We start from the raw sequence: 15,963 nt of genomic DNA, 5'->3' as shown, positions 1-15,963 counted from the left end.
TTGGAGCACACCTCTTGCCTGGACCCAACTTGTTCCCACCTGCCCAAGTCTCTGGCTGTCCTCCCATGGCTAGCTGGGCGGCCCCTGGCAGTGACTGAGCTGACTTCTCTATGAGCTGATGCTAGTGAGAGCAATCAAAAGCCAGGACACAGACAGTCACACAGACAGGCAGAGGGGACACTGGCCCCCTGGGGAACCCGCAGACAGGTACTCCTGGAGTGGTACCTGGGCAAGCACAAGCACAGTGCCTTCAAAGAACCGTAGGTGTGATTCAGTAAGCGTGTGATGGTCAGGTGCCAGGGTCTAACATTTTGGGGAAGGTATTTCTGGCAGCTTCTTCCTCATTTTTAACTTGGGGTGTGTGAGGCAGGTGGCTGGGGTCGAAGTCTGGCTCTGCCATTTACATGGCATGTAAACTGGGACGCATACTTCATTCCTCTTTGTTAATTTCCTCAACCCCCAAAGTAGGAATGATAATTACACCTCCCTTTAAGGGCTGTGAGAATAAGTAGAATGCAAACTACAGAACAGGTGTTAGCAAACTAAAGCCCACTGCCTGTTTCTGTAAATAAAGTTTTATTAGAACACGGCCACACCCATTCACCACACAGCATCTGTGCTGCTTTGGAGCTGCAACAGAATGGGTACTTGTGACACAAACCATATGGCCCACAAAGCTGGAAATACTCATTATCTGGACCTTCACAGGAAGCGTAACCCCGGCTTAAAACAATGCTGGATCAAAATAAGTACTCAAGAAACGTTAGCTATCGTGTAAACCCCAATTCGCCTCCAGAATGATAAACTGGAGTATGTGCACAAGACAAAGACACAAGCATTGACTGTGGTGACAAATGCAAAATAGCAATGTCAATTGACAGGAGGCTGATCACATCAATTATGGTACGTGGTGCTACGGAACTCTACACGGCCATTAAAACGAATGAGAGAATTCTGAGTAGATACACCGTCCATGCCAACATGGAAGAAAGTCTCCCAGATCTTTAGGTGAGCCAAGATTTTCAGAGAAAAGGTATGAGGATATATGCAATATAATGTGTTTATAATACCAAAACGACAGACACAAAAAAACAAGCACTGCGTGCGGGCACAGAAAAAGCTGGCCGCTAGGACAGACGTAGCGGGGGAATTCTGCTTTTAGTATAAACGGGTCTGCACTGTTCCAATTACTTAACGAGCTGGAGTCTGAGCGTTTTCTCATGGCTTAAAAATAGTACTGGACTCTCTCGGGCTGAGCCTGGAGGTCCGCTTATCTCACCTTTGTCCGCGCGCGCCAGAGGCGGCCGAGTGTGGACGAACCCTGAACGCACTGTGCTGACGAACGAGCGCGCGGGACACCGGGCCAAGAGCGAACCTGCGGGAACGGAGGGCAGCTCGGCGGCGCCAGAGTGACAGACGGGGCGGGGCGCCTACCCAGGGACAGCAGGACGGAATTTTCGGGGACACGGAAGCGTCCTGTATCCTGACCGGGGTACGAGTCACCTGACTCTACGTGTCTGTCAACACTCACTGAACGGACACCGAAAAGCACGTTTTACTAGATGTAAAATTTAAAAGAAATCCGCACACACCCCGAAAACCCAAACCAGAGAACACCAACAGCGTGGGGCAGGTTCTCCCCGAGCGCCCGACCCGCGACGCGACCGCGCGCGCAACCCGGCTGCCGGCCCGGGACAGGACGCGCGGGGTGGGCCCTCGCGGCCCCACGAAGAGGCTCCAAGTGACTTTGCGGTCGGGGCCCACACACTTCCAGGCGGATTCCTGCTTCTCTCGGCCGCGGGCTGTCTCAACGTCAGACTGCACAGGGATTTTTACACTGCAGTTGAAGTGAGAATACAAAGTCATGGTATACTGTGACAGTTTAAAAATGCTGTAATCCCTAGAGCAATTAATAAAAATCAGAGGAATCGCTAAAAATCCAAAAGAGGAAAGAGAACGGAATGCTAAAATCTACTCAATCCAAAGGAGGAGCAAAAAGCACACAGGACAAACTGTAAAAAAAGAGCAAGCTCTTTGGCTTAAACTGACCCGTGTTAATAATTACGTTAAATATAACTGGACTAAACACTCCAATTAAACAAAGTGTCACTCTGGATAAAATGAAGCCCAAATACATGCTGTTTAAAACAGGCATACTTTGACTATTAAGGACGCGAAGAGGTTGAAAAAGATGGAAAACACCTTACCATGCATGTACTAATCATAAACTTGTACTAATCATGTACTAATCAAAATGTCAAAGCAGACCTCAAGACAAGGATGTCGCCAGAAACAAAAAGGGGCAGTTGATAAAGAGAAGTGGGTGAATTCATTCAGAAAAATTATTTTCAATGTGTAAAAACACCAAATAAGCTTTGAAGTACTTGGGAAAATTTGATAGAATCAAAAAAACTCAAATACACACTCATAATTAGAGACTTCAACACTCCTCTTTTAGGAACTGATAGGACAGGCAGACACAAAAATAAAAGAGAAGAATTATAAAAGCAATTAACCTATTTGACCTAAATAGTACCCCAACAAAACAGAGTACACTGTACTCAATATGTTCAAAACCTTTATACTGAATCTGCATGGTATTACTAGAAAAAATTAGTTTTTAAATACATATGTCGTAGTCACAAAATATACCACATGCTAGGAAGTAAAGCAAGTCTTTACAGATTTCAAAGGGTTGAAATTATATAGAAACTTCTCTCACCATTGTGAAATTAAAGTAAAAAGCAGTAACAAGAAAGACAACTTAAAAAAACCTCAATATTAGACTTAAATAACGCAATTTTAAATCTTTTTGACCAAAGAATTGCAATAGAAGTTCGAAAACATGTTGAACTAAAAATTAATGAAAAACATCAAAATTTGTGAGATGCACCTGAATGAATGTTCATAGGGAAAGTTTATCTATGAAATGCATATATTAGAAAACAAGGGAGGTTTAAAATCAGTTACTAAAATTCTACCTCAAAAAAGGTAGAAAACAAAAATCAAATCGAAAGAAGTGAAGAAACAATAAACAGAAATCAATGAACTAGAAAACAAAAGACCAAAGAAGAAAATCTCCACAAAAAGCTGACTTTTAAAAAAAAGTAATGGAAATCTCAATAGTCCCATATTGGTAAGAGAAAAAAAATAAAGTTGCAATTTTAAACTTTCCCTCGAAGAAAATCTCCAAGTCTATATAGCTTCACTGATGAAATCTATAAAACCTTTAAGGATGAAACAATACCAATTTTTCAGAGCCACAGTAATAAAATTGAGTAGTTTTGGCATAAGGATGTACAAATAGGTCAATGGAACAGAAGTGAAAAGTAATTCCTGACGAAAGCTGAATGTGTGTGTCTCCCCAAAATTCAAATGTTGAAACCTAATCCCCAATGTGTTCGTATTTGGGGGTGGGGTCTTTGGGGGTGATTAGGTCATGAGGGTGGAGCTGTTAATGTGACCAACCTTTTAGAAAAGAGACCCCAGAGAGCCCCTCATCCACGCTATGTGAGGACACAGCTTGTGGACCATGACGTGGGCTCTCCCCGGGGACCACACCTGCCAGCGCCATGATCCTGGGCTTCCCAGGCTCCGGGACTGTGAGAAATAAACGTCCGCTGTTTTATCAGTCACCCAGTCTCCGTTACTCCGTTACAGCGGCCAGAACCGACTGAGAAAAGCTCACACCTATGTGGTCCGTCGATTTTCAGTGGAGGTACCAAGGGAGTTCAAAGGAGAAAGGAAAGTCTTTTTGTTAAATGCTGCTAAGCAACTGCATAACCATATGGAAAAAAACGAACCTTGACCCACACCTCACACAAAAATCAACTCAATATGGATCACAGACCTAAATCTAAAAGCTAAACATGCAAAGCTTCTAGCAGAAAACATAAGAGAATAATTTTAGAACCTTAGGATAGAAGTAGGCAAAGATTTCTTAGAATAGGAAATGTACTAACTTTTTTGGTCAATATCACTAAAACAAATGATAAATTGATCAAAAATTTTAAACTTTTCATCAAAGGACGGTGTTAAGAGTATGAAATGCCAAGACACAGACTGGAAGACAATATTGCTATACACATAACTGACAAAGGAGTTGTATCAAGAACATAGAGAACCCCTACAAATCAACAATATAACAATGCCGCCCCACCCCCGCAAAAAAAATAGGAGACTTCAAAGAAGAAACTACTTTGGAAGTCTCTTATGAAGTAGGATGTACATATATGCTATGGTACAGTAAATCTACATCTATGTATTTACCCGAGATAAATAAAAATTTATCTCTACACAAAGACTTGTGCATGAACATTCTTATGAGTTTTATTCATAGTAACAAAAAACTAGAAACAACTCAAGTGTATAACTAGAAGAACATAAACAAATTTTGGTATATTCATACACTGGAATGCTACCAATTAATAAAATTGAAAAGAATGATTGATCCAAGTATTACCAGAAAATGCACAAATCTCAAAATTACTGCAGCTTTACCAGAGACAAAAGAGAATACATTGGTTGGTATGAGCAAGATGACACAGGAAACCCCAGGCCCGCATGTCTGCACGCAAACACCGAGCACTCTAGAAACCAGGTAAGGGTCGCAGTGACCAGACGAACGCACAGCCGAGAAAAGCTTGCACGCGAAATGTTCCAAGCAAACTTCACACCCACTCCCTCCCTCGTGTGCACCAGTTAGGAGGGAGCCACTCGGTTGCCGGTTCCTCCTTTAGGGTGGAAGGAAAAAAGTGGAAGTTGTTTCCAGCGTTCTGACTTGTCTGGGGGATTTCGGGGGCCTGGTTTTTGCCTGACTCAGAGTGGACAGGAATGAGGCATAAGTCCGGGCATCAAGCTGGAGTCTGATGAGGCTGATGAGCGCGGTGCGGGGTGCTGAGTGTGGCGGAGCCGCTGGGGGTGTCAGAGCTCTGGGCACCTGGGGACAAGAGATTATGGATCGAGGAACACAACAGAACACCGAAGGCCGTGGGGAGAAGCAGGGTGAGACTCAGGGAAATAGACTTTTTAAAAGGCAGCTGTATTATTCACGGTGACCAGAACATGGAAGCAATCGAAGTGTCCTACGATAAAAGAATGGATAAAGCTGTGGGACATATATACAATGGAATATTACTCAGCCATAAGAGATGAAATACTGCCACTCGTGACAACATGGATGGACCTCAGACCAGACAGAAAAAGTTGAAAACCACCTATCACTTATATGTGGGATATAAACCCAAAAGCAACAAATGAACAGGACAAACAAACAGAGCCTCATGGACACGGACAATAGACTAGTGGTTACCAGAGGGCAGGGAGGGAGGGGAGAGGAAGGAGGTAAACGAGGTAAAAGGGATCAGATATGTGGTGACAGAAAGAAATCTAACTATGGGTGGTGAAAACACAATGCAAAATATATACATATATATGCCTTACTATTAAATTGTACACCTGAAAGTCACTAGATTTCGTTAATCAATGTCACCATAAAAAATAAATTTTCATTATTAAAAAAAGAAAACTAAAAGGTAGCTGTGTAAACTGGGGAATCGGAACACACACACACACACACACACACACACACACACACGAAACTGGGGAATCGGAACACACACACACACACACACACACGAAACACAGTACCAAAAAGCCCTGATAAGCCCTGAAGCCTTCATGCCGCGCTGGTGGGCGAAGGTGCTCCCCGCATGGAACTCATCTGCAAAGACTGGGAGAGGAACCTTTTTTCCAAATGACCAGTTTTCAACAGGAGATCACAAGGCACACAAAGCAGCAGAGAAATATGACCCATGCAAAGGAACTAAGTAAATCTCCAGAAACTTGACGTAAAGAAACACAGGCTTCCAACTTACTTGAAAAAGACTTTAAAACAACTGTCTTAAATATGCTCAGTGAGCTGAATCAGAACACACGCAGAGAACTAAAGGAAATCAGGAAACAGACTATAAACATATTTTGATACGCTGACATATAAAGAAAATCAGAATGTCAACAAAAAGACAGAAATTACAGAGATTCAATTATAGATCAAGCATGTTGGGAGCTTGAAAGCTGTCACTGTGCTACCAAGCAAAATAACAAAGGAACTGAAAACCAACAACTTTTTAGTTCCATTAGAGAAGTGAGGTCACAGGGCAAACTGCTGACACACAAACTAGAGAGACAGGCAGGCGACAGAGAACCCACAAACGGAAACCTCTCCTGGAGCCAACGCCAGGGTAGGAAAACCTGTGGAGAGACCCGGTCTTGGACAGGTGTACACATGGTCTCATGAGTTTTACGTCCACGAGCCTTACCGGGTTCACAGTGAAGGTCAGAGACAAGTCCCCTTGTGCTCCCAGCATGGGGAGGGAGCAAGGAACCGTTTGGAAATAAGCCAGAGCCCGTCCTCAAGAGAACTCTTCAACAAGGCCGATTCTCCCGCGGTTTTAGCACAGCGTGACCGACCAGAGTGAAGGGGAACACTCGATGCCAGCCCCCGCTGGCCATCCCGTCCCACTGCAAGGAGGGGAAAAAACTGAGACACGCCTGTGAAGTGCACAGCCCAGGGCACAGGCCACTGAAAGACAGAACGCATCATATTCCTTGCCAGCAACGAGGCACCAGGGTGTGTGGACTTGCACACACATCTCTCAGATGTCGGGAGGACACATCCCTCACCCGAGCAAGGCCTGAGCAATAACAGAGGCGAGCTTGCAGATCAACTCCTTGTCCTCATGACACAGATGTCTTCTGGAAGACATCAGACAGAGCGGGCACGCTTCGTGTCCCTGTGCCCTGCCACGCCCGGGGCTCTCCTCCACCCTGGACTCCTCCCGCGGCCTCCTGTGACTGGCGCTGCCCTTCACTGGAAGGTGGAAGCACACACACCTTCGCAGTCTCACGAATTCTGACTTTCCCAGCACTCCAGTCAAAACAGCACTGTCTTATCACCCTAAAAAGTTTCTTCCCCTCAGCCCCAGGCCTGCAAACTGCTTATCTGTTCTCTGCCCTATGGTTTTTTTGTTTCCAGAACATCATACAAAAGAAATCATACATCACGCAGCCATCTGAGGAAGGATTCTTCCACCTAACAGTTTCTGAGGTTCATCCAGGTTAAAGTTCATGTCTTCTCACTGCTGAGCAGTATTTCGTCGCATCAATTGGTCGCATTATTTATTCAGTGGCTGACGGACGTGAGCATGGTTCCCGGTTTTGGCACCATGAAGAGAGTCCCCGTACACATCTGCGTTCTGGTCTCTGTGTGAATGCACTCTCCATTTCTCTCGGGTAAATAACTAGGACTGGGTCTACTAGGTCATGATAAGTTTAGTTTAATGTTACAGAAAATGAAAAAACTCTCTTCTGAGGTGGCCATACCGTTCAGCATTCCCACCAGCAGTGTATGAATGTTTCAATTGCTCCACATCCTCGTCAGGACTCGCTATTGTCAGGCTTTGTTTTGTTTGCCATTAACGGGTATACAACGGCATGTACTGCTGTCGCTTTACAGGAAGTCTTGAGGTGAGGAAAGTTAAGTCCTCTAACCTTTCTGTCCTTCAAAATGGCGTTAGTTATTCTACGTCCTTTGCACATTCACATAAATTTTAGAATCAGCCTGACATCTTATCCTGTTGAATCTTCTCATTTCAAATCTCCATTTTTTAAAATGAAAATATTTCCTTCCTAAATATACTATAAATAAACTTACCTTCTATCGCAGATTTAGAAACACTGATAATTCGATTTACAAAGGAGCCACGTTTCGGAGTGTCTGACGTGATGAATTTTTGTTTCGTGTGAAGAACTGCAAGCCAGGACAGCCAGGCCGGCACTGTGTAAAACCCGACTCCTGCACCAAACTGCTTCAGTGGAGCAGACGGCCGCCAGTCCCACATGCCTGGACGCACAGGGGCAGATCACAAAGAGCCCGCACCTCTCTCTCAGTGGGCAGGCTACGCGGCGGTATTTCCTGCCATCTGAACAGCTGTGCACCCTGGGCATGTGGAGGCCTCCTCAGTGAATTTCTCCAAAGCCGCAGAGGGGGTGGGCACCTGGGAGGGGCTGGCGTAGACACTGCCGTCAGCCTGCAAAACGTGCTCATGCTGCAGGGCGACCAAGACTGTAGACGGGGCAAGGCGCCCCGTGTTGGGCTCTGAGGCCATTTGGAGTTGAGTGGTTGTTAGTGAAAAATAGGTAGTGACTACAGTGCAGAGTCATAAATACTAGAGAAATGCAAAAAGTATACCAAAAAATGCAGAAAAATGGAGTGGTGAGTGTAATTTTAGCTGACAAAAATTGCTCTGAAATGCCAAATGACAGTAGGTACCTACAGCTAGCCCTACATAAAGTTGGCTTTTACATTCATCGATGCTGGTTGAAGCTACTTTCATTTTGGAACTTCCCAAGCACATTAAAATACATTTTTCAGATGTCTACGCCTAAGACAACCTTCAGGGAAGATAGCATGTAAAACTCTTCCGTGACTGAGTAAAAGGAGAAAGAAAAAATTTTAAGTGCTGTAATTTATTTTTAATATTAACAATTACATGTTCAAAAATGATATAATTCACATCTGAAGGTATCAATACCATAAATCTATAACTTGCAGGAGGAAATTTAAGTATAAACAGCTTATATACACTTTTCATTATTGACAGAATTTTAGACACATAACCCTACACTATCCAATAAGCTTCAGAGAAAACAGCTACACATCCACATGTCAAGACGACAGACAAGTTTTAAAAATGAACCTCAATAAAACAATTCTTACTTCTCGGTTACATGGAGTGGAGATGTATATACATGAAGACTGAGTCTGAGGTAGTTAACTTTGTTCCATGCCGGCCATGAGTGACAGGGCTAGAGATTCCACTGTGGGAGGAACAAAAATAAGTTAAAAAATAGGAAAATGTCTGAATAAGGCTTTGAAAAATTGAAAACTAAAACGTATTTCAACACATTTTTTATTTTTAATTAAAATACTGATTCTTTTTAATGTATAATGAAAATGATAATCTCCACTTATTAAATACGAATTGAAAAAGTATGAGTTATTTCTACTTCGGGTCGTTTTAATTTTGAGAACAAGAAAACCTGGACATTTCAGTGAACAAATCACATTTGTTCCACATGTCGTAAGACCTGGAGCCCATTCATGACAAAATGCCACATTCTGACCTGCCAGTGGAACCGACTTGCGTGTAACAGTCGCCCATTCAAAGGCAGATCAATGTGTCAGTGTTTTCCCCAACACAGTGTTTCCTGAAGGGTCAGCTATTCTTAACAAGCACATCGCAGTGTGAAGATGCAGAAACGGGAAGAGGATAACCCTGCACGCTTGTCCCAAAGAGGCTGCAGAGACACTCCCTCGTCCTCGTTGCTGCTGCTTCAAGCTCTCTTCTGCCCTGGACTCACCGCACAGACTTCTGCCTGCTCCACAGTGTGTGTCAGGAAGCCTTGGGAGTTTTCAAACCTCTTTAAAACATCCCTTATCATTTGAAAAGGAATAGTTACACATGATACTGAAGCGTGACAAATCTATTCCGCCATCCGCTTTATTTAATAATAAATAAAGCGGAAACCCACGGGTACAATCAATGAGATACTGGAAGGCAAGGTCTTTAGTCTCAGGGTTTCACATTTGATAGTCGCTTGCCCCACGGGAATTCTGCAGACTCAATTCAAAGCATGGCACAACAGCTGAGGGACTTTCCCGGTTAGAAGTGGTGAATATTCTAGTTCTTCATGAGATCAATAACGAAACAGTAACATGTAGCCTTGGTTCAAGAAAGTATAAAAGCAGCCATATTTTAACACGGAGTACTCACAGTGGGGAAAGGACCCTCTACAGACGGCTTTGTTTAAAATGGTCACAAGAAACATATGGCAGTTTTTAAAATCAGACTCCATTTTCTCGATAGACTCCATTCTAAGAAAGAAAGTAAATTGCAATTTAAGTAAGTGCACGAGGGGTTAATCGGCAGGCTACAAAATATCTTTGGAGTAATTTCAAATGTATCTCAGTTTAATTATATAGAATCTTACTTATAAAGATTATAACATAAAATATAAAATTTCCTGCCCGACATTAAGTGAAAATTCTGAAGCTATCTGAAGGCGTGTCCTTATGACACACCACCGCTGTTTCAGGGCAGTGCTGAGTTCTGGAGCTGGGTGGCTGGGGTTACTTCCTTTTGCATCATTCGGTTGCGTTTTTTACTTTCCGCAAGCATATCTTCCTATTAAAATAAATAGCACATACAACCCTAAATTTTAAAATGACCTAAAAACCTTCTATTACGTGAAATATGAAGGCGAGAACTACCCAGCGGACTCCCACGCACCCCCCACATCCCGTCGCGTTTGTAGAAGCAAGTCTGACATCACAGCATTTCAGTTATAAATGCTTCCGCGTGGATACATTAAAGACTCCTTTTAAAACACAGCCACACCACCATCTGCTTAAATGCGATCATTTTTAGTATCATCAAATAACCCAGGCAGTGTTCAAATTTCACCTGGCTTTTCCAATTTTTCACTTTTCTGCTTTAAGTTTGAATCAAGATCAATTAATTTCCAAAAACGGTGATACTTAATATGCTTCTAAGTCCTCACTCCCTCCTTTTTTCTTAGTCAACTTGCTGAAGTGAAACAGTTCAATGTTAGCAAAGCATTTGCAGTAGGATTACTGCTTTCTCCTCCGCCCCACAGTGACAAAGAGAAATATGGCTTACACACTATGAGACAGCAGTAATAAAGCGAGTCAGAATTCTGTTTTCATCCCTGCAATTACGAATTTTGCCTTACCATCTTAGTTTATGCCTTCAGAAAATTCTGGTACAGCCACAAGTTAAGATTTAAAATGAGATTCGCTCTGTAATGAGCTCTCATCTTGACAACTAAGTGGCAAGCTATCGTCACAGGAGCCGCAGCAGCCCGTGCAACCAGACTTGCTCTTTTATGTCAGGGGAATGCTAACGGCAGCGTCACATGGGGCAGCGCCAGGGGCTGGGGGTTCACTGTGTAAGGTGCCTAAATGTCTAACCGAAATGCTGCACACCTGAAACTAACATAACGTTGAATTTGAACTGTAATAGAAAAAAAAAGTAATACCAGCATTACATTAGTTCTATAAATGAGAGAGAAATGAACAAACTGCTGAGCTGTACGTCCCTGTTAGCAGCAGAGGACGAGACTATCGACAGGTAGGAAGGCTGTCCTCTGACTTTCGACAGGACAGGTGTGAATAATACACTCTGAAAGTCAAATGTACAATTATCCTTCTAGAGCTCATCTAAAATACAGCCTTGGACTATAATCCAGCCTGATGCCCACAATCTGCTTTCCAATAATTCAGCAAGTGCGAAGGGGACTGGGCAAGAAACACAAGGTCAAACTGGTCACTGCCAGGGACCGCTGGACTGGAGTGACGGGCATCTGAGGTTGCTATGTGATCTTCTCTCTATTTCTGTGTATAATCTAAGGCACCACAACAAAAATTTAACATAACTTCTAAAACAAAACAGGAATGTAACCTAAGGATATCTGCTTGTCCTAGTTAAAAGACTTCAGAATTTTCTTATCGTTTTACTGCTCATAAAAGAAAGAACTGGACAATTCCCGATACAGCTAGTTTAGGTAACCAGGTTCTTCGGTTCTTTCCTTAAATCTAAGTGGTAAGTGATGTGTTACCAAGATGAAAAAAAGGCTCCCAGAGAGAAGACAGTTGAAAGGGAGGATGAACGGCTCACGGCACAGAGGCTGCACAAGCCACATACTCACTGCCAAGCCCCCAGGCCCGCCTGCCAGCCGTCCGCAAATAACAGCGCCAGGTTCAACACCTTCATGATGGCTTCCTTCACAAAGCTGACCTGCAGATCAAAGCCACAGACAGAACACGGGCTCTGTAACTGTGTTTGCACACTGCCACCAAACCTTTTACCTGACTTAAATGAGTCACAGAAAAAGCTCATCAGTGCAGTGATGGCCTTCTACGTCTAAAAGAAGGCGCTGGGCTCTGAACAAAGTACGCTTGGAACTGGGCCACACCTGCTGCACCCGTGGCACAGGTGGTGTTAGTACAGTCCAAGCAGCAGAGCAGGCTGCCGTTTCCTGGACGGCCACTTAAATTCAGCAGTGAAATAGGCGAGTACTGTCCCACACAGTCACACAGAGGGGGGCGCCCTTCCCGACTGGAGCCCTAGTACCCCACGACGACAGGTACAATTCTCGGCTTGAACCCAAGAGCAGTGCAGAGTGAGGGCAGGCTGGCAACACAGTTTTCATCTGCTTTTCTTATATATAATTTCCGATAATATGGCATAAATTTGTAACCTCATTTGATCTGGTGTTTCCCTAAAGAATATTCTACAGACTTTTATAAAATTCCAAAGCAGGTAGACCGCCTCCTTTGGCCAGCTTCATTCCTGCCTCAATGGCCGAGTCTGCAGGTGACATCTCATGTACCTTTTCTCTCAGCAGACATCGATCATGGATGGTTGACAAGTATCTGTAGTGAATTTTAATCAATTGATCTAAATCCTTGGCTTCCTCGATTTGATGTTGAAACTCCAGCCCTGTACTGTGAAGAATCTTGGAAGAAAAAGATGAAAAGTGCAATCAGATTTCTTCTTCGAGAACCTGTGTGCCACACAGATTTTTTAGCTACCTCTTCTAGCCCCTCTCCAAGTCTTCCTTCAAAAACTACATCTGCAAAGTTTATCAAGTTCTGCTCATTAAATGCCGACATTCTTAGCCTAGAATGATGGCAGGGCCCTGTCTGCCAGGATACCCACTTGCAGTGAATGAATGCCTCCCTCGGGACTGACGGACCGTTCCGGGGTCAGGGTACGAGGTACGGGGAACCGTTTATCAAACCATATACAAAATGTACTGATTTTTTTTTTTAATCAGCAGGTAAATTGACGTGTTTTATAAGTTCTGTAGGCATAAATGTACTCCAAATAGAAAACAAATTCAGCGCCAACTTGACACTCCTGCCACTTACGCCCAGCAACCGAGGGCCCCGGGCCAGCCTCCGAGGGTTTCCGTGGTTGCACAGAAAGCGCGTCGGCCACGGGCACCGGGCCTGAACACGGGCTGAGAGGCCCCACTTCACGCAAACGGCATAAGTTTTAGAACTCACGTGCTATTGACTAGATACTTTTTTAACAACCATTTGAAACCCCAGATGAGCACTGTCCTCCAGTAACACTGCTGCTGTGCAAACAGCTGAAGTCTTCCGGAACCTCCCGAAGAGCTGGTTTTAAGACATTTCTGAAGTTTACTTGGTAACGAGCTACTTCTTGTTTTTTAAAAAAGCATAACATCTGGCTGCGTCTTCCTCACGCTCCACACTAGCCTGACTCTGGCTGTTACTGGGAACAGCTGCTACTACTGACTAAGTTTCAGGGACGACAAGGCAGGTTCTGCAGGCAATTCCGAAGGAGCACTGCCGGCTGCACCTGTCCCCAGGGGCTGCTGACAAGAAGGGCAGCAGACTCCAGACACGTGCTCTGGCACGCTTAAAACACCCCCCACTGCCATGTGGTGTCATGATCAGATTTTGAATATGTGCTCTTTTCACATGCACAGCGTGCGAGCATGTTGTGAGCTTCTTTGTGTCTGTGACCACGCTGCAGGGGATTCTCCATGAAGACCTGTGCCAGAGGCGACGGGGCCGAGGCACCCAGACGGACACGTACCCTGGTCATGATGTAGTTGTGCAAGCTGTTCACGAAGTGCATGAGCTTCACTCTCAGGAGGAACATACGGTGAATCCGCTGTCTCACTGGCTCCTCGTGTGGTCCGAACGGGGCGGCCGTGTCCCGCTCACGTAACAGTGCTTCTTTGGAGTGCGGTTTTTCGGCGGCACTAGCCAGTTCTGCAGAAGATGAGAAGAGCAGAGTGGGCGGGACGAGCTCCACCACCCGACCCCAGCACTCACAGGGCGGGTGCTCAGACGGCAGGCCAGTGGCACAACTGGGACCCTGCCTTCCGTGAAAACTGCCCACATCACCGATTACTGCTGTCATCGAGAAGGTAAATGTGAAGTCCCGTTAACTTGTTATTCCAATTTTTCCTGTCATCTAAGAAGTATTATTCTGGCTACACTGAGAATCAAGTTATTGTATTTCAGATAATCTGGACATACAGCTTCCAGGTATTTCATTTGGGGAAGTTAATTCTGACGTCTGTAAAACTGGTGCTATGAATACGTGTCATTTTGACACTTATGTATACAGTAGAAATGACCAAAGACCACCAACCTTTCTTTTTGAGGGCTAAAATTAAATTATAATTTATCTGTTGAAAACATATCTTACCACCAAATAGTAAAACATCCAGACTGTATTTTGCCCACTTTATTTGCAATAAGAGAAGGAACACCTGATTATAAATTTTTTGGCATTCCAAACTTATAACGATGTCCACAGGCCATGGAACCTATGAGAACAAAAACAAAAATTTAGAACAGAAAGTAGCCCATGACTCGCATATTCTCATTTTAACAGAAAACAGCGTTCTTAGGCAGAATGGCACCACACACCTTGTAGCTCAGCGTCAGGCCATCTAACACGTGAACGGGGGCTTTCTTCTTAGCTGTGTCAACATTTTCAAAAGATATAGCTAGACTAGACAAAGAAATCTCAGTTTTAGTTTGTGAAAACAGAATGCTCACATAAAAATGCTCTTTAAAAAAAAAACTATCATTTTAACATTTACTTTATTTACATCACATTCCAAATAAGACACTGCATTTCATAAGAGGAATGTAAATATGCCAATAAAGGCACACTTTCCGGCATGTGTTCCAGGACAGGAATTTGGATTTAAAATAAGGAAGAGGAGAAAAGTTTTCAAATAATGGGTTTGGCTATAAAAGAGGACAGATAGTTAACAACTGTAGTCAGCTAATCAGGAAAAAAGATGAAATAAGGGAAGAAGGTAAAATTATAATAGACTGGGTGCTTAATTCTGGTAAAATTCAGGCAACAGGCTCAGCAGGGGACCGATGCTGGTTTGAATGGGCCTCTCAGTACAAGTGACTAATAGCACGCGGAGGTGCCCCTGTCCCCTGCACTAGGTGGGCACAGTCCTTGCCTCATTCACTCCTCAGAATAGTCCTGTTGCTGGACTGAGCCCTCACGTCACTGCCCCTGGCTGCAGAGGCACTGCGTGCTGGGGCCTGGGTGCAGAGCAGGAAGGGTCACGTGCAAGGTGGAGGCGGGAGGAGATCAGATGTAAAAGGTAGCCTGTGATTTATGAATTGCCAATTCATCCCATGTCACAGGCACTAATCAGAATTAAGTCTGTTACGGGAGCACCCACTAAGTACTTAACAGGCACCTACAGAGCACCTCATTTGTCAGGTGCCGAGTGAAGCAGATGATGGACAGGTCCCTTCTCCCCCCTCCAGGGCTCACGACACAGAGCAAACAGGTGGAATTACTGCGCCTCCTCCTCGCCCCCGTCACTGAGGAGACGCAGGGCGCTGCCCCAAGCCAGGACACGCAGAGCATGGGAGCAGACCACAGCCAGGCCATGCGAATGGGAGAGCATGTCCATGGAGGGTGTGGGACACCCTTGGCGGGGGAGGGGAGGATGTCCCACATCCTGAAATGTCTACCATGGCAGGAGAACACGGCGAGTCTATATGTTTACGTGCACAAGAACCACAAGACGCACAGTCAGAGGCTCTCCTCACAGAGGCTCAGCCACGCTCCAAGAGGTGGCCTGCAAGGGGCCAGTGGAAGGAAAAGCTGAGATAGAGCAGTCAGAGCCTCAGAGAGGAGCCTATGAGCAGCACCGAGCAGTCAGGGAGGACATAATCCAGGGGCAGAGCTGGCCAGCCAGGGACACGTGGGCACCAGGACGGAGGACGCGGTCCGGGTGAGCCCCAGAGTGCCTTTGGGCACCAGGTGAACGGTGCTGCCCGACTAGGAAAAACCGAGA

General features: G+C 44.7%; 2 protein-coding genes across 2 annotated transcripts in view; both read right to left on the bottom strand.

Moving 5' to 3' along the window:
• CYFIP1 (cytoplasmic FMR1 interacting protein 1) overlaps nucleotides 1-8,864 on the bottom strand; it is a 55,199-nt gene extending 46,335 nt beyond the window's left edge. The window contains exon 1 of the mRNA XM_015585709.2: nucleotides 8,780-8,864. The gene's annotated coding sequence lies outside the window, so the exon portion shown is untranslated. The remainder of the gene's footprint in view (nucleotides 1-8,779) is intronic.
• The window catches only part of TUBGCP5 (tubulin gamma complex associated protein 5), a 32,076-nt gene continuing 24,623 nt past the window's right edge, over nucleotides 8,511-15,963 (bottom strand). The window contains exons 17-23 of the mRNA XM_006907072.3: nucleotides 14,558-14,642; nucleotides 14,334-14,454; nucleotides 13,713-13,891; nucleotides 12,475-12,600; nucleotides 11,791-11,879; nucleotides 9,837-9,937; nucleotides 8,511-8,880 (exon numbers count right to left, since the gene is read on the bottom strand). Coding sequence (XP_006907134.1) covers nucleotides 8,834-8,880; nucleotides 9,837-9,937; nucleotides 11,791-11,879; nucleotides 12,475-12,600; nucleotides 13,713-13,891; nucleotides 14,334-14,454; nucleotides 14,558-14,642 — 748 coding nt within the window. The 3' untranslated portion in view covers nucleotides 8,511-8,833. The remainder of the gene's footprint in view (nucleotides 8,881-9,836; nucleotides 9,938-11,790; nucleotides 11,880-12,474; nucleotides 12,601-13,712; nucleotides 13,892-14,333; nucleotides 14,455-14,557; nucleotides 14,643-15,963) is intronic.

This window comes from Pteropus alecto, unplaced genomic scaffold (assembly GCF_000325575.1).
Source record: "Pteropus alecto unplaced genomic scaffold, ASM32557v1 scaffold102, whole genome shotgun sequence".
Lineage (NCBI taxonomy): Eukaryota > Metazoa > Chordata > Mammalia > Chiroptera > Pteropodidae > Pteropus > Pteropus alecto.
The sequence above is the reverse complement of the archived record's forward strand: the minus strand, read 5'-3'. Positions and strand labels throughout refer to the sequence as shown.